This window comes from Urtica dioica, chromosome 6, assembly GCF_054948205.1.
Source record: "Urtica dioica subsp. dioica isolate 48M chromosome 6, U.dioica_male_clone48M_v1_H2, whole genome shotgun sequence".
Taxonomy (NCBI): Eukaryota; Viridiplantae; Streptophyta; class Magnoliopsida; order Rosales; family Urticaceae; genus Urtica; species Urtica dioica.
The window spans coordinates 7,665,957-7,684,489 of NC_142761.1; the positions used below are offsets into that span (position 1 = coordinate 7,665,957).

The 18,533-nt window shown below is 39.5% G+C and overlaps 1 protein-coding gene across 1 annotated transcript; it reads right to left on the reverse strand.

The window, feature by feature from the left end:
• Positions 1–1,489: 1,489 nt before the first annotated feature.
• LOC149393227 (uncharacterized) lies at positions 1,490–3,802 on the reverse strand. The gene has a single exon (XM_089617950.1). The coding sequence runs from the start codon at positions 3,800–3,802 to the stop codon at positions 1,490–1,492; it is 2,313 nt and encodes a 770-aa protein (XP_089474076.1).
• Between the last annotated feature and the right edge of the window lie 14,731 nt (positions 3,803–18,533).

The window sequence follows — 18,533 nt, forward strand, 5'->3', positions numbered from 1 at the left end:
ATTCGATGTCGTATTCGCTTAACTCTACTGCCCATTTAGTCAACCTTCCGGATTGATTTGGACTGTGGAGGAAGGTTCGCAGCGGCTGGGTTGTCATTACAACGATCGTGTGTGATTGAAAATACGGTCTTAATTTCCGGGCTGAAGTGACGATAGCTAGTGCGAGCTTTTCCATAGCAGGGTACCTTGTCTCGGCGTCGACGAGGGATTTGCTAATGTAAAATACTGGTTTCTGGTCTCCTCGATCCTCTCGAACCAGAACGCCACTTATGGCAGCGTGCGACACAGCCACGTAGAGATAGAGTGGTTCTCCGATTGCGGGCTTCGTGAGGATTGGGGGTTTGGCCAAGTATTCTTTCAGCTCACGGAATGCTTTCTCGCATTCGTCGTTCCATTTTGACTCCTTGTTTGATTTCAGGAGCTGGTAAAAGGGTAAACATTTATCCGTCGACCGAGAGATGAAGCGATTAAGGGCAGCTATACGGCCTGTGAGTTTTTGTACCTCTCTCTTATTTCGGGGGGACGGCATTTCGCGCAATGCGCGGATTTGATCAGGATTCGCCTCGATTCCTCGTTGCGTGACCAAATATCATAGGAATTTTCCGGAAGATACTCCAAATGAGCATTTCTCGGGGTTCAGTTTCATTTGATATTTATTTAATACCTTGAAACATTCCTCCAAATGTTCGACGTGATCATCCTCTCGGAGTGATTTAACTAACATATCATCGATGTATACTTCCATATTCTTGCCGATTTTCTCGGAGAACATTTCGTTTACGAGTCGTTGATACGTGGCCCCGGCATTTTTTAGGCCAAAGGGCATTACTTTGTAGCAATAAGTCCCTCTGTCTGTGATGAATGCCGTTTTTTCCTGATCGTCCGGATGCATAAGGATTTGGTTGTATCCTGAGAACGCGTCCATGAAGGAGAGCATTTTGTGCCCAGCTGTGGCCTCGACCAACTGATCAATGTGTGGTAAAGGGAAGCTGTCCTTGGGACAAGCTTTATTGAGGTCAGTGAAATCGATGCACACTCTCCACTTACCATTTTTCTTTTTTACTACTACGGTGTTTGCTAACCAATCCGGGTATTTTACTTCTCGGATTGATCCGGCTTTCAGTAGTCGCTCCACTTCGTCATTGATCACTTTGGACCTGTCGGGGCCAAGTTTTCGCCGTTTTTGTTTGATGGGTTTGAAGCTAGGGTCAACGTTGAGTTGGTGAGACACCACGTCGATGCTTATGCCTGGCATGTCCTCGGTGGACCATGCGAATGTATTTTTATTTCTTTTTAGGAAGGCTATTATATCCCTTCTTATTTTTCCTTTGAGCTCGGATCCGATCCCAACATGGTGATCTGGGTTAGATCCATCGAGCTGTACTTGTGTTGTTAACTCGGGACGAGGGGAATCTTGTTCTTCCACATGTTCCTCCCCTCCCTTTGTGTCTTGCAGGGTGGAAACAGTGGTTCCGACAGTCGTTAATTGCTATGGGGCACCGTTCAACAATTCTTTCTTTATTTTGTGGTTGCTCATGTAACACATTCGAGATGCTTCTTGGCTTCCACGGATTTCCGCGATCCCATTTGGAGTGGGAAAGCGAACACATTGGTGGTATGTGGACGGGACGGCTTTCATACCGTGAATCCACGGCCTCCCAAGTATCATATTGAAGGGTGATGGACAGTCGAGAACCACAAACTCGACGAGCTTATTAATTCCGGCTGCTTGGACAAGGAGTTTGATTACTCCTATAGAGGGCGTTACCAGTCCGTTAAAACCGGTCAGATCTGTTGGTTCTCTCTCAATGTCGATTTCGTCGATGTTCATCCTGTTCAGAGTATTTCTGAAGATCGCGTCCACTGAGCTTCCTCCATCGATCAGGATCCGAGACACAATGCAGTTTGATACATCTAGTTCGACAACCAGGGCATCGTCATGTGGCGCGACCAACCCCTTTACCTCACTTCCTTTGAAGGAGATTAACACTTCGTCTTCACCTTCCGTGGGAAGACTAGTAGAGGTGTTCTTTAGCTGACGCTGATGAGCCTTTATGGAGTTTATCGATTCCCTACAGAACTTCGAACCTCCAATAATGCAATCGATTCTAGGTTTTGTTTGTGGCTCGGGTTGAGTATCCTGCTCATCATTTCTTCCCCTTTTTCCGGGAGAAGGGTTTCCTCGGGGTTGTGAGTTGAAAGTCTTCTTCTTGGGAGGGGGTCCCAAGTCAATTCCTTTCAGCTCCCCTTTAGCGAATTTTTCTGCTAAGACTTTTCTCATTGTTTCGCAATTGAGTGTACTGTGGCCATTGCTTTTGTGGAATTCGCAGTAAGCATTAGGGTCTCTAGTCCATTTTTTATTAGTGGCTTCGCTGCGATTCCCATCGTTCACATTGAACGCGAAGCCTGGTGGGGCCTCCGCTTTTTTTGGGATTGTATTCCCTTTCCTGTTGGGTCCTACCCCTTGCGAGTTCCCGGGGATTAGACTTCCCGGTGTACTTTTCTTGATACCATGTTTCTTAGCCAGGAAACTCCTTTCTTCTTCGGCTCTTGCGAAGTTCGATGCGCGGTGAATCGCATCTTCAATGGTAGGTGGCCTGTTGACTATCATCTCTTCTCGGAAACGAGAATCATGCCACAGTCCATTTTTTAGAGCGGTCAAAGCCGAATCGTTATCGATGTTCGGGATTTTTGCCATGATGCTTTTGAAGCGAGTCATGTAGCCTTTGAGGGACTCGGAATTAGTTTGCTGGGTATTCCACAGGTCTGCCATGGTGGCCTCGTCTTCAACCAGCATAGAGTAATGCTTAAGGAATTCGGTAGAGAGTTTTTGAAAGCTGCTGATCGAGCCTTCCTCGAGCCTGGAGAACCAATCTAGGGCGGCCCCGGTTAGGTTTTCGGCAAACGGTTGACAATATCCTGCCTCGAGTTCGTGTTCATAAAGATGAGCTCGACCCATGGCAATTCGGAAGGCTGTCATGTGAGACTTAGGATTGGTCGTACCGGAATACTTAGGGAGTCGGACCTTTCCCGCATCTCCAATCTTGACCCTACTAATCTCTTTTGAAAAGGGGGTTCGTCCTGTTTCGGCTACTAGACGGTCGATTTCAGGGGCCGAGCTAGTGGCAGAATGCATCTTTGAGTGAACAGCGCGAAATTTGTCGTCTACCATTTTGCGAAACAACTCCATTTCGGTCAGCTCGGGCCTGTTGGTCACGAGCTCGGATCCTCCTGGGGTCACGAAAGCGACGGCAGCAGCAGTACTAGTGACTGGCTGGTTTTGCGCTGGAGCTTTGTCTGAGCTCGCGGGGGAATCAGATGAAGCGGGGAATCGGGCTAATGGGATTTCCCTTTCTTCAGCGCTAAGTGGACGAAGTGCGGGCTGAGGTGGCGATCCCCCCGGGGGAGGAGGAATCCTGCTGGAGCTCGGCAAGGAACCCGGGGTGATCACTCCGGGATGTGAATACATCCCTGGCTGAAACACTGGGTAGGATGATCCTATCCTTGACGGGGTGACCGGGATCCTAGAGAAATCCAAACTAGTCACCGTCGGGAGAGCTCGATCCCCTGTCTCCAGGCCGACAGGTCGAACTGATGAGTTCGCGATTTCAGCTGCAGCCTTATCGGCTGCGTACGCGGCTCTGAGCGCGGCCTGTTCGGCAGCCAGCGATTCCAAGGCAGTCCGGGTAGATTGCTGGAATTCTCTATTCTCGGTCGATCCAGCGACCAGAGTTTCCAAAAGAGATTTGATCTCGGAGGTAACCTCTCGATTCATCTCATTTTGTTCATTTTCGTTAGCCATACTTCGTGATTTGAGATTAACTCAATTCTTCGAGGTTAGAATTCTTGATTTCGAGTCTTCCCACAGACGGCGCCAAATTGTTGATGTCGAAATCCGTTCCTCAACAATCACGATATTATGTCTATTATATTGAATATATCGACTTATTTATATGGTGTGGATCTCAAGAATTCGTCGTAAATGGAATTGAATTTCGGAGTAATAACGAAGAACGACTTAGATAATAATAGAAACAAATTGAGGAAATAACTTTTATTATAATTGATCACGATCGTACATAGAACTACAGAATATATTTTGGGAATACAGAATATTGAAGGTACAGAAAGATGAAAATCAATGTCCCCTGCGAGATCCGCTGTTTCCTTTATTTATAGATGAGATCGTCGCTCCTCTTCCGTCGATCTGGTGGACACGTGGTCGGTCTGAAGCGTTCTGGGGTGCTGTATGCGGAGTGGTTTGGCCTATTCCTTCGCGGGGTGATCAGCTCGGCGACCGCTTCTTCCGAACTCGCGGGGTGGTCAGCTCGGAGACCGCTTCTTCCGGACTCGCGGGGTGGTCAGCTCGGAGACTGCTTCTTCGGAGCTGAGGAGGCAGATGCTGCGAGCTGGTTTATAGGTGTAATCCTAATCCGAGCGGGCTGGGCTTGGTTGGATTTTATTCACCAATCGGGGCCCAGGATGTAAATCGGGCCTTTGAGAAATAGCCCAAATTACAAGGATTTATTCTGGTATCCACAGTCATAACCGAATTTGGATTTAAAGAAAACACTATAGATCAATGCATATACCTCAAGATTAGTGGGAGTAAATTTATATTCCTAGTTTTGTACGTGGATGATATTTTATTAGCATGCAATGATTTGGACATGTTGTATGAGACAAAACGTTTTCTTTCAACTAAATTTGAAATGAAAGATCTCGGTGAAGCCTCTTATGTTATAGGCATTGAAATTTTCCGTGATCGGTCTCGTGGGATCTTGGGTTTATCCCAAAGAGCATATATTGAAAAAATGCTTAAAAGATATAACATGCATAAATGCTCCCCTAGTGTCGCTCCTATTGTAAAGGGTGACAAATTTAGTAAATTTCAATGTCCTAAAAATGAATTAGAACGTGCTCAAATGCAACAAATTCCTTATGCTTCGGTAGTAGGGAGTCTAATGTATGCACAAGTTTGTACACGACCTGATATTGCATTTGCAGTTGGCATGCTAGGCCGATATCAAACTAATCCAGGGATGGAACATTGGAAAGCTGCCAAGAAAGTCTTACGCTATCTGCAAGGGACAAAAGATTATATGCTTACTTACAAAAGGTCAAATAACCTTGAAGTTATTGGTTATTCTGATTCAGATTTTTCTGGATGTATCGACAGTAAGAAATCCACATCAGGTTACATATTTATGCTTGCAGGGGGACCTATTTCATGGAAGAGTGCTAAGCAGTCGATAACAGCATCTTCCACTATGCAAGCAGAATTTGTAGCATGTTATCATGCTACTGGTCAAGCGGTTTGGTTGAATAACTTTATTCCAGGACTTCAAATCATAGACACTATTTCAAGGCCATTAACCTTATTTTGTGATAACGAGGCTGCGGTTTTCTTCTCTAAGAACAACAAATCAAGTGGTGCATCCAAGTGGATCGACATTAAATATCTAGTTGTTAGAGACAAAGTCAAAGATGTTACTGTTGCAATACAACATATAAATACAAGAGCAATGTTAGCTGATTCTCTGACTAAGGCGCTACCACCCACTCTTTACAAAGAGCATGTTGCCGGCATGGGTTTGGTTGATGTATTATAATTTTATTGTTGTAATGCAACAGTACCATCTTTGACTTTGTCTCTAACAACTAGATATTTAATGTCGATCCACTTGGATGCACCACTTGATTTGTTGTTCTTAGAGAAGAAAACCGCAGCCTCGTTATCTCAAAATAAGGTTAATGGCCTTGAAATAGTGTCTATGATTTGAAGTCCTGGAATAAAGTTCTTCAACCAAACCGCTTGACCAGTAGCATGATAACATGCTACAAATTCTGCTTGCATAGTGGAAGATGCTGTTATCGACTGCTTAGCACTCTTCCATGAAATAGGTCCCCCTGCAAGCATAAATTATGTGGCCTATGTTATTTTCATTAAATAACACTAATGAAAGGATATGACTAATAATGAGAAGGCACAAGTAATTTTTGATGGAAAAATTATAACTGCCATTTTTTAAATATATTGGTCCCAACGGTTACCTTAGAATTATTATAAATAAACCTTTCCTCATGTTGGGGTAGTTACCACTTCCATTTATTCCGAAAATATAACTACCCACTAAGCCATAATTAAAGTGTAAGGAAAACGCTAAGGTCTCCATCATTTTGTCTAAGGAAAATCGATTGAAGATCAATATTTACGCTTCCGCTCAAAATGTCGTCTCTCCAAAACTGTAAGTTCTTTTACATTTAATGGTTTGCTATTTTATTTTGAATTTATGGATTCTGGATATGTTTTGTGTTTTTTCTGTTATGCTTATAAAACACTTTACGTTTTCATGATTTCTAACAAAGGATAGATCTAAGAGTATTTGGTGGCTAGGGTTTATATTTGTGAGAGAAGAGAAGGATAGAGAGGAAAAAAGAGAGAGAGAGCAGAGTATTCAAAAAAAAAAAAACGGAGGATGAAAGCTATTTATACCTAAAAAAAAACCCTAATAAAACAAAGCCCTATTATTATTATTATTTTTTTTTTAAATAAACTTGCGTACAAAGTAGGATTTGTGAACATCGAATATATTGGTTTCCTTCTAAACACGCAACTTTTTCACTCGTGATCACTTCTCCCCTTTTTTTTTTTAACAGATTATAACTATCTACATATACCTATATTGACACTGTTTTAAAAAAAGAACAACTTGACTTTCCGTATATACTTATAATACCCTAATAACATATTTTATATATTAACTTTATAAAAATATCTATATAACTAAAGACTAAAGGCTGAAAGTAAGACTTTCACAGTAAACGTGTGTGTGTGTGTATATATATATATAAAAGTATAAGTACTTCAAGTAAAACATTTATTTCAGTAAACTTCACTCACACATGTATATATGGACTACATAAATACCAAACATCATAAAAAAAAAAACAAAAATTTAGCGATATAAGCCACATAAACATAAGCGTTTGCGTTTTAGCCAACGTTTTGTAAATTTTTCGTAAATAGCCAAAAACTTTTGTAAATATTTCGTAAATAGTCATATTTACTAGAAATTCACTCTGGGTTTTTGGTTATTTTGATAGAGTAAATAGATTTAAGTGGCTATTTACAAAAAATTAACGAAACGTTAACTATTTCAAAATTTCTAACGTTTCATATGGCTAAATAGCCACTGGACCCTAAAAAAAATGGATAAAAAAAATTATGACAAGACTTCACTATTTTTTAATAGCTTAAAAAAATTTGGGGTTTCACATTATGCATGCGGTACCAAATTGTATCTCGTAAAGATTGGGTATGTTAAGTTTGTGGTAGACAGTAAATCTCCAATACGTGTGAAATCCCAAGAATTAGGCTTGTAAAAAAATTTGAAGTTTCAAAGGATCGATTAAAACCTCAAAGTTTAAAGCACATGTTTAATAATTATATATATATATATATATATATATATATATATATATATATATATATATTATATTCTTAATAACGTAAGAGATTTTTATTCTACTGATAGTACCATATATATATATATATATATATATATATATATATATATATATATATATATATATAAGGATACGTACTAAATTTGCTAGTTATTATATGAAATTTTTTTATTTAAAGATATATATATATACATTAATTATATACATATATATCAAATTAAGCGTGCATATATATATATATATATATATATATATATATATATATTGTTTGGCAAGCCAAAATAATATATTATATTAATTCTTTGTTTTGTTTAGCGTTGAAATAAAAGGGAAAAAAAAAAGTTACGTTCAAATTTTACTCTTATAAATAACTAGCAGATTAGGGTTAGAAAAAAAAAAAAAAAACGTCTATGCTCTCAGCCTCTCTCCTTCTTCATATTTTTTTTTCTTTTTTCAACATAAAACCCTAACCACCAAATAAATAGATTTTCTCTCTCTCTTTGTTTTTGCGCCCTATGATTGTTAAAAACTAATTATCTTACAACTGTCTGAGAAATTAGGTATGTAATTCGTGTTCCTTCTCAATTTAATTTATTTTATTTCTTGTGGTTTTATTTGTAAAAGAATTTATAGATCAAAAGAATGATTTTGGTTCGGATTCAATCAAAATAAATTTTAATACGCTTACCGTGGCTTAAAAAATAATTTTGTTTCGTCGTTTGTTTATAGAAAAATCAGATTTACAGGTTTTCTATTTAAATTTTTGATCGAATAATATTTTTACAAAATAAAAAATATTTTCTGATTATTCATTAATCACTGCGCGGACCAGGTTCACAGTTTTTGGCCTAACTTCAAAACCGATTTTGAAAGGCTTACTATGACATTTTTGTTAATTATTTTTATTCGAAAAGTTTTTCCACTGTTTCGTATTAAGAATATTCTTTTGTAACGTACAATTTATTTTTGGTTTCAATAAACAAATTTTACGTTTCAACTATTTTGAAAATGATGCGCAGACCAATTTTGGCCCAAATTTTTAAAGTCCAATCCTATCATACTTGTTTTATTTTTTAGTAAAGAGTTAAATAATGTTTTTGGCCATGATTTCTTTACAAAAATAGATCAAAATAATGTTTTATATTTACTGGATTTTTTTACAAAAGGTTTTCCAGACTTTTAGTTTTTTTTACTAAAACCCTAATAGCCAAGGGTATTTTAGTAATTTCACGTTCAATGTCGTTTCTGAATATTTTCAGAACCTAAATCATGTCTTGAATCCTTTTCTTAGCTGATCCCTGATAGTCTTTTATCCCGATTAGGTTTCGAGTCAAGTAGAATTTCCAATTCCGTCTTCGACCAACGAGGTTTACTCTCGTTTTATAAAGGTGAGAGTAATCTCACTACAACACAGATTAGTTCAAAATTAAATATGATGATTGTGTAATTCATTATATTGTTTGTTTATAGCTTTATATGTTTGAGTGTGTGTTTCTTTATTTGATTGCGTGATTGATTCTAGTAATTTGTTATTTATGCTTTGTAAGCTATGTGATGTTAAATTAAAGTAGATTTGAGAATACGTGTTTTATCCTTTAGTCAAGTTTTTGTATGAGCATATGTATGAAAGTTTTATGTACATGTCATATTTGTATGTAACCTAATTCTCAAAGTGAAAAGATAAAGATAAGCAAGAGAGTCATACAGCCTCGAGATATTTTAAGGAGAAGTTTTGCGGGTCGAGGCTCAAATGGGAAAAAATTTCAGGTTGAGGCCCAAATACGTTCATTAGATAGACCAAAGTGTAGGACCTGGCAACCCATATCTTCATTCCTAAAGTGCGCACTGAAATAGATACGACTACCCTAGGGGCACCCCGAACTAAGAGTTGATAGAATCAAGAAAAGAAAGATCAAGTTACCGATTAGTTTTAGAATATTAATAACTGGTTCATGAATTGCACTACTGTTTTTATTTTGTGAGCTTTATATTATTCTCGCTCAGCGTAAGCTCATTTCTTCGAAAAACAAAAATACGTCTGTGTTGTAGGTAAACAACCTATGAAGAACTGAGCAGGGTGGACTAGCAACGTCGATAGCGGGATGGTTGAGTTATGATTTTCATTTACAAACTAAGTCTTCCGCTACAAGTCTTTAAGAAATAAGTTTTAAAGTTTTTATATTCAATTATTTCATAATTATGAAGTTTCAAAGAGTTTTCTAATTTAGTTGAGATTTAGATTATGGATTATGTTTAGTATTTTTGCTGCTATGTTTGGTCTTAAATTCGTATTTTCAATTTTGGTTAAGTTTGAAATGCAATCTTTTTGTATTTTTCTTAAATGTTTTTGTTTCTTTTTAAGATCTTTAAAATTTTGGTTCGTCTTTATAGGATGTGTTTTAAAAAAAATCATCCAAGCACTACTACAAAACTAGGATTCTACAACGCTTAAAAACAGTTGTAGAATGATTCTACAACGCTTATCAAGGGTTGTAGAATCCTGCGTTGTAGAAGCTTCTACAACGCTTAAAAATCCGTTGTAGAATCCAACAGCTTTCTACAACGCTTAATGATCCGTTGTAGAAACTAAGCTTCTACAACGGATATTTAAGCGTTGTAGAAGATTCTACAACGGTTTGAATCCATTGTACCGACAATCTGTGTAGGCGAGCCGTGTGGGCCGTCGAGAGGCTGCTTCGGACCGAGGAGATTGCGTACGACGTCTCCGGAGACCAAAACGTCAGCACCGCCCTAGTCGACGCGTTCCAGAACGGGGATTATCGCACCCGCCAAATCGCCGAGCGCGCACTCAAGCACGTCGATAGATTGCCCAACTTCTCTGGGATTTTCCCCAACATGTGATTCTTCTTCGGTAAAAAATAAAAATAAAATTTATTTCGAGCGTACATATACATGTTTCTTGTTTTGTTCCCACTTGTAGAGAGAAAGAGTTTTGGATTCAACCTTGTTTATTCGGGTTTTTTTTTTTTTTTTTGCCTTTTTATTGTAAGTGTTTATTTGTGTGTATACAAGCAATTTGATTTTCTTCTTATATGAATATTGAATCTTTGATAAACTCGTCTATCTATTTGTGTATTGTAATAGCTCTCTTTGATTTCACTCATAGTAGTAGCAAGGAATATATATATCGTTTATAGCCTCTTTTTAAGTTTTTAAATATTTTCAAACACGTCGCCGCGGCGACGTATAATTCTCTCCGCGGCGAGATATTCTACAACGGATAGTCAACCCGTTGTAGAATCATGTCGCCGCGGCGGACATTATACTTCGCCGCGGCGAGTTGTTTGCCGTGGCGAAGTACGTTATGCGCCGCGGCGACACCATTCTACAACGGATTGTTTACCCATTATAGAATCATTGGGCCGCAGCGGACATTATATTTAGCGGCGGCGAGATTCTCGCCGCGGCGATGTAGGTTCTGCGTCGCGGCGAGGGGATTCTACAACGGATACACATCCGTTGTAGAAGCTTTCTGATTATTTTTTTAAAAACCCACCGCGGCGACGTTTTAGCTTAGCCGCGGCGTGGTGTATATCGCCGCGGCGAAACCAAAACATCGCTGCGGCGAGGTTTTGATGTATGAATAATGTGCTCTCGGTATCTTTTTTGCCACGGCGACTCTTATTTTTCGTCGCGGCAAACGTTATACGCCGCGGCGAAATGTCTAAGTCGCCGCGGCGAAGGCTTCATTTTGAACCTGGAAATAATTTTTTACACGTACTAAAACCTGTTCTAAAAAATATGGCACCTGAAAATAACCTTCAATCCAAAAAATAATATATACACCTTCAAAACATTCAAAAGAAATATTTACATCTAAAACCAATCCAAAATTGAATATAAAAACTAACTAATCATCACAATTCATAAATGTTTGTACATAAGTTACCCATTCTTCCCTAACTCTCTCTAAATCCTCTTATGTATAGTTTTTCTTACTTTCTAATTTTCCTACACCTCCTACGACTATATCGCGCATATAAGAAATAACAAAATACCCGCATTCTGTGTTTCCGGTTTGTCTCGGAGCGTTCCAAGCCTTGATGTACGTTGACTGTCCGTTATTATGGGCGTTTTGGTGTTCGAGCTTGAAATCCACAAAAACCCTATAACACGGAAATCATAAGAGAAAAAACCTCTACAATGATTTATAATAAAAATAGTTTAAAAACTCAAAATATTACCTTTTTATCAATCGAGTTAAATCGATTGGAATTTTATTTCTTAACGGGTCGAAGAACATAGCACTATCTCTCCAAGGGTCGAGGACAACAAGCATCCAATGCGCACCTTTATTGTACGGCATCAAAGCTAGTTCACCAAATTTGCATTTTCGTATCATGTTTCCAACGTCCTTGACTCGTTTTGACAAATAAGCGTCCTCGTCGTTGTTTTCGATGTACGAACTTAAGCCCGGATTTATAAAACAATAGTCTCGACTCTTCTTCGCCTTTTCTATCCTCGAGCGTAGATAGCTATGACAAACAAGTATTTGATTGATCAAAACACTAAATATTGAATATTTATATTAAAAACGCATATAAATAAAACACTTACTCCATATAGACCGTTATGCTCCCCGCGCCAATTTCCAAGTATTGCAAAAAGTCGGAAACATCTTCAAATGACACCGGAATCGGGATAGCCGCGAGACTTGGACTAACATTGACCATAATCACATCCCCTTCCGGTAACATTACTTTGTTGGCATGTTGAGCGAGCAATCGAAACTTTGGATTAATCACCTTGTACGGAATCTTCTTAGCATTATCGATGCTAGGTTCACTCTCAAAACCGAGCTTTGAGAGTTGTTTGACAACAGGACCGCGACTCTCTATTCCCGTGTCCATTTCGATCAATCTCTTCGGCCACGAGACAAATTCTCCTATTGCATCTTCAATGGTTTGAGCTTCTTCGGTGGGAATTGGCAATTTTGCTTTTTTAATCAAAACCCCCAAAACGGTCACACGTACATTTCCTTCCTCCAAAGGTAAAGAGTGAACGACGCTCCCATTTACGTATGCTTGCCCATTTGCAACATGAATCATGCCTCCTTTCACAACATCATCCATGAAAAGAAGACACTCGACGCTTTCATCCGAAGTCAGTGTCACCGGGGTGGTTGGATTCAATGAGCAACTAGCACGAACACTATTCGGTTTTTCCACAACAATAGGATCGATCTTCGGACGATCATCAACAATGATAGGATCGATCTTCGGACGATCATCAACATCGTCGTGTTCTAAGCGAATCAAGAATATTATCAAAAACTTAATACCAAAACATTTATCTTTATTAATAAATAGATAAAAAAAAATTAAACATACCTAAGAGACCGCTTCATTGACGTGTTTCTTCAACATTTGCCATCTCTTTATCATCAACAACCTTCGCGTTGAGATTCTCTTCCACACGCTCGACACTAGGCAACTCGACATTAGCATCTCCGACATTAATGCTACCATTTCAACCGAAGGCCTTCATCACCAAAGACTTTAACTCGCTCATTTCCCGATGACGCATCTTCATTACTTCTTCGTTGGGCGTTGGAGGAACAAAGTACTTAAAACGCGACGTGTGTTTGGATTGACCGCAAACTCGCGACGTTCCCAAAGCTTCTTGCAAAACGCTCTTTCCCGATTCCGGCAACCATGTCCCTTGCGATGCTTATTGTGATAACGTTTTCTACACATAAAATTATTTGAAAATAAAATTACAAGGTTAATTGTTATAACAAAGGTAAAGAACTTATGATTTTTTCTCCCATCAATTTGTCTTTCTCATCCTTGTAGTTATCTACGTCTTTCATTCGCGAGTCAATCCAAAGTTCCTCTTTCGTAGGCCATTCCCCCATTTTCGTCATGCTAGTAAGAAGTAATTGTATAATAAATTAAAAAATAATTGCAACATTTGGAATAACTAAAAGAAAAAAATGAATCTAACCTTTTCTTGATCAAGCTTTCGATATCCATTTCGGCCCGTTCGAGATTTGTACACACTTTTTCCGATATTTGATTTCCCATGTTCCGATGTTTGTTTGAACATTTCGGTTCGTCTATACTCAACAAATGCTATCCAATCTTCTTCGGTGATACTTGTATAGAATTTCAAAATACAAGCCGGTCTCTTTAAGGCGATTGGTTCGTTGATTATGTCTTTGAGTATATCCTTGTATATCTCATGACGAAATAACATTGCCGCTTCTCCGACTCTCATAAGGCAATCGTGTTTTTGTTCGATAAGAATCGTAAATCCTTCTTGCATTTCGTTCCAAATCCGTTCTTTAATTTGGGCGTTGTCTTTACATCTCCAATCACGCATCGAAAGTGGAATGTGTTCTCTTGCTAACACGCCAAAGTAACTCGACAATTCATAACCCTCTTTACCCATTGGTTGCCCTTTATCATCAAATTGTACCGGGATTTTTTTACCAAGTGTTTTAGCCTTATTAACCCGACCCATAAGAGTGTTTCTTCGTTTTCCTTGTTCATCGGAGTTAAGCGCTAGTTGTCTTCTAATTTTTCTTTTACCACTACCGCTAGAAGTAGTAGTAGTGGACGACATGGAATCTAATATATAAAATTCAAAACATAATCTCAATTTCTAACTCAAATCCAATCCGATTCCAACTCAAATACAACTTCAAATCAATATCAAACTCAAATACAACGAATTCAAATCCAATATACTAAAATCCAATACAAATTCTTCCTAACTTCAAATAAATACCAAATTCTAACTAAATAATAACATAAATCAAATTAAATCCAAAACAAGTTGGGAAATAACATACCCGGTGGAGGCGAGGACGTGGCGAGCGAGAGGCGAGGTGGAGCGGGGCGGGGGCGAGGTGGAGGCGGGGCAGGGGCGAGGTGAAGGCGGGGCTGGGCAATGTGGAGGCGGGGCAGGGGCGAGGTGGAGGCGAGGCGGGGTCAAGGCGGAGGCTATGAGGAGTGAGGGTGAGGACCGGAGAGAGATGGGCGGGGAAAAGAGAGGGTGAGGGCCGGAGAGAGAGGAACGGCGAGAAGAGAGGGTAAGGGCCGGAGAGAGAGGGACGGTGAGAAGAGAGAGAGAGGGGCGGAGAGAGAAGGACGGCGATAAAGAGAAGGTGAGAGAGAGGGGCGGGGAGCGAAGAAGAAGAATGGAGAAGTAGAAGAAGAATGAATGAATGAAAAAGATGGAAAAAAAACGCTTAAGTCTGAAAAATAGGCGGGAGGTTTAAAAAAAATGAAAATTTTTGGTTTTAAAAGGCTTCTACAACGCTTGTTATAAGCGTTGTAGAACCCTCACCGCGGCGAAGTGTACTTTCCGCCGCGGCGAGTTGTTTCTACAACGCTTATAATAACCGTTGTAGAAGTCTCGCCACGGCGACGTGTATACCACGCCGCGGAGAGACAAACCCAGAAAAGTTACGCCGCGGCGAGAAACATTCCTAGCCGCGGCGAGTACAGAATCCTAAAACCTAAACGTCATCGCCGTGGCGACGTGTAATTCTCGCCGCGGCGAGTTGTTTCTACAACGCTTCTAATAACCGTTGTAGAAGTCTCGCCGCGGCGACGTGTATACCACGCCGCGGCGAGTCAAACCCAGAAAAGATATGCCGCGGCGAGAAATATTCCTAGCCGCGGGGAGAACAGAATTTCAAATATGCATCCTCTCGGTAAGTTTGGCTCCGCGGCAAAATGTATTTCCCGCCGCGGCGAATATACCCCGCCGCGGCGACGTGTGTACAGTGCCGCGGCGAGAACATAATCTCAAATAAGCATCCTCTCGGTGAGTTATCTGCCGCGGCGAAATGTATTTCCTGCCGCGGAGAATATACATAGCCGCGGCGACGTTTGTACATCGCCGCAGCGGGAATTTACTGGTTGGAAGTCGCCGCGGCGACGTGTATTTTCCGCCGCGGCGAGTTGTTTCTACAATGCTATGATAACCATTGTAGAAAGTCCTCGCCGCGGCGAAAAACACGAAGCTGATGATATATATTCTCATTTCTCTTTTTTTCACTTAGAACTCTCATAACCTCTCAAAAAAGATTTCCAGCACCTTTTCGACTCATTCTAATGCGTTCTCATTTACAAGTTTCATCTACACATCCAAATCTAGTAAGTTCTTCTTTAATTTGCTCCAAATATTGTTCTCTTGATAGTTTACTAATTAGAATGAGTTATTTTTTTTATATAATTAGGGTTTTCTATGAAGATGAGAAAGTGGATGTGGGAGAATAGATTAAACGAGATATATCGTAAAGGTGTAGATGAGTTTTGTGATTTTGCTAGAGAGAACATGGTAGATGTGAAATCTATGCGTTGTCCTTGTATTCAATGTGGAAATCATAGACATTTTTCGATTGATGTCGTTCGGACCCATTTGTTTGTATATGGAATAATGACCTCGTATCAAAGATGGTACTACCATGGTGAGGTTTTTCGTTCTACGGTAAACGAGGATAACAATGATGTTGAAGATGATATTGATGATATGTGCGGAATGATGAACGATTTGGAGGATGATTTTGTTGAGCGACCGGAATTGTTTGAGTCCATGATGAATGATGCGGAGACACCATTATATGAAGGGTGTACAAGCTTTTCGAAGTTGTCGTTTCTAGTTACATTATTTCATTTAAAGGCGTCGGGCGGTTGGATAAACACTAGTTTTACTCTATTGTTGGAAACACTAAAAGAAGCCTTTCCGGAAGATAATAAAGTTCCTTTAAGTATGTATGAAGCGAAGAAGACTTTGGGCACATTAGGCATGAAGTACGAGAAATTTCATGCGTGCCCAAATGATTGTGTTTTATATAGACATGAGTATGAAGATCTGAATGAATGTCCGACATGCAAAGAGTCAAGGTGGAAGAAGGGTAAAATTCCATGTAATGGGGTTAAAGGAGTTCCAGTCAAGGTACGTACATTTTCATTATATGATTAAGAAATACATGTAGCTCATATTCATTATTAATTATTGATTTTCTTTAAATATATTTCAGTCATTATGGTACATTCCTCAAATGCCGCGCTTCCGTCGATTGTTTAATAGTGTCAAACACGCGAAGAACATGGTTTGACACTCCGAAAAGCGTATCGATGATGGTATGTTGAGACATCCTGCTAATGCTTCACAATGGAAATCCTTTGATTTAGAATATAAGGATTTCAGTGTTAATACTCGAAATTTGCGCCTTGGTCTAGCGTCTGATGGTATGAACCCGTTCAGCATGATGAGCTGTAAATACAGTGTTTGGCCGGTTATACTCGTGAACTACAGTCTCCCTCCAAAGCTATGTATGAAGAGAAAGTTCTTGATGTTAACGCTTCTGATTTCAGGATCGAATCAACCAGGAAATGATATCGATGTTTATTTGGCACCGTTGGTCGATGATTTGAAGATGTTATGGGAGAAAGGGATAGAAGTCAAAGACGCTTACTGTGGAGATTCGTTCAACTTAAGGGCAATGTTAATGTGGACTATTAACGACTTTCCTGCCTATGGAAACTTGTCAGGATACTCTGTGAAATGCTCGATTGGTTGTCCGATTTGCATGAAAGACACATCTTCCATCAGGTTGAAGCATGGTAAGAAGACCGTTTTTCTTGGTCATAGAAGATTTTTACCAAGAGATCACTCATATAGAAGGTTGAAACAGGCATTTGATGGAAATACAGAAGAACGACCGCCTCCTAGAATTTTGTCTGGTGAAGATGTCTATGAGATGGTTAAAAAACGTCAATGAAGTGTTTGGGAAAAGAAAGCGGAGTGCTAGTACTAAAGAATCCTTCAAAGAGAATCCTTGGAAGAAGAAATCGATTTTCTACGACCTTCCTTATTGGAAGTCACACTACGTTCGGCATTGCCTGGATGTTATGCACATCGAGAAAAATGTGTGTGAATCGTTTATCGGTACGCTTCTTGATGATCCAAATAAATCGAAAGACGGATTAAAATCTCGAATGGATCTCAAAGAGATGAATATAAGAAGCATTTTGCATCCCCAAGAGGGGGTGGAAAAAATAACAAAATTGCCACCGGCAAAACACTCTAGATCGAAAGGAGAAGAAGAAGTTGTGTACCTGGTTTGCTTCTATTAAAGTCCCCGATGGTCATTCATCAAACTATAAGAGGTTCGTGTCTTTGAAAGATTTGAGACTTATTGGAATGAAGACTCACGACTGTCATGTAATACTACAACAAATGTTGCCTCTTGCTTTGCGAGGAATCGTGCCAAAAGATGTGAGATTCGCAATATCAAAGATATGTGTATTCTTTAACTCAATTTGCTCGAAGGTCATCGATCCTACTCGCCTAGATTTAATGCAGTCAGAATTGGTGAAAACTCTCTGCTTGCTCGAAAAGTTTTTTCCACCTTCGTTTTTCGACATCATGGTTCATTTAACCGTCCACTTGGTACGTGAAGTGAAATTATGCGGGCCCGTATTTTTACGGTGGATGTATCCAATCGAACGTTACATGAAAGTGTTGAAAAGCTACGTGAAGAACTACAATAGGCCCGAAGGAAGCATAGTTGAAAATTACATAGCAGAAGAGTGGGTTGAGTTTTTTTCTGAGTATTTAGCTAAAGCAGATGAAATTCGGGTACCCAAAAACACCAATTTTGATTCAAAAGCTCTATCTACAGGTATGTTTTTGACACTTTATTTGTTACTTTAAATTATGAGCGTTCTTGTTTAAGTATGTTTTTATTTATAGGTACCTATTCGAGTGTCAACCGAAAAGAATGGGAGCAAGCCGGTCTCCATGTGCTACACAACGTTTCTGAGGTCACGCCATTTGTGGATATTCATTTGAATGAGTTGAGAGTGAATAATCCAAAGAAAGGCAGAAATGAAAAATGGTTACAAAAAGAGCACAACCGTGTCGTTCATTAGTATAGTCTAGACTCTTCATCCAATTGTAGATGAATCGACCGACGTTGATAGAATAACCTTTTATGATGCAGAACAACACATGGATACGACCCTCGTCAAGAGTGGTGAAGTGCTTGATCGGAAAGAGGTGAGCGCAAACAAAGTAAATCC

Coding starts and splice junctions, on each gene's coding strand:
- LOC149393227 (XM_089617950.1), bottom strand. CDS start 3,802: ATGGCTAACGAAAATGAACAAAATGAGATGAATCGAGAGGTTACCTCC.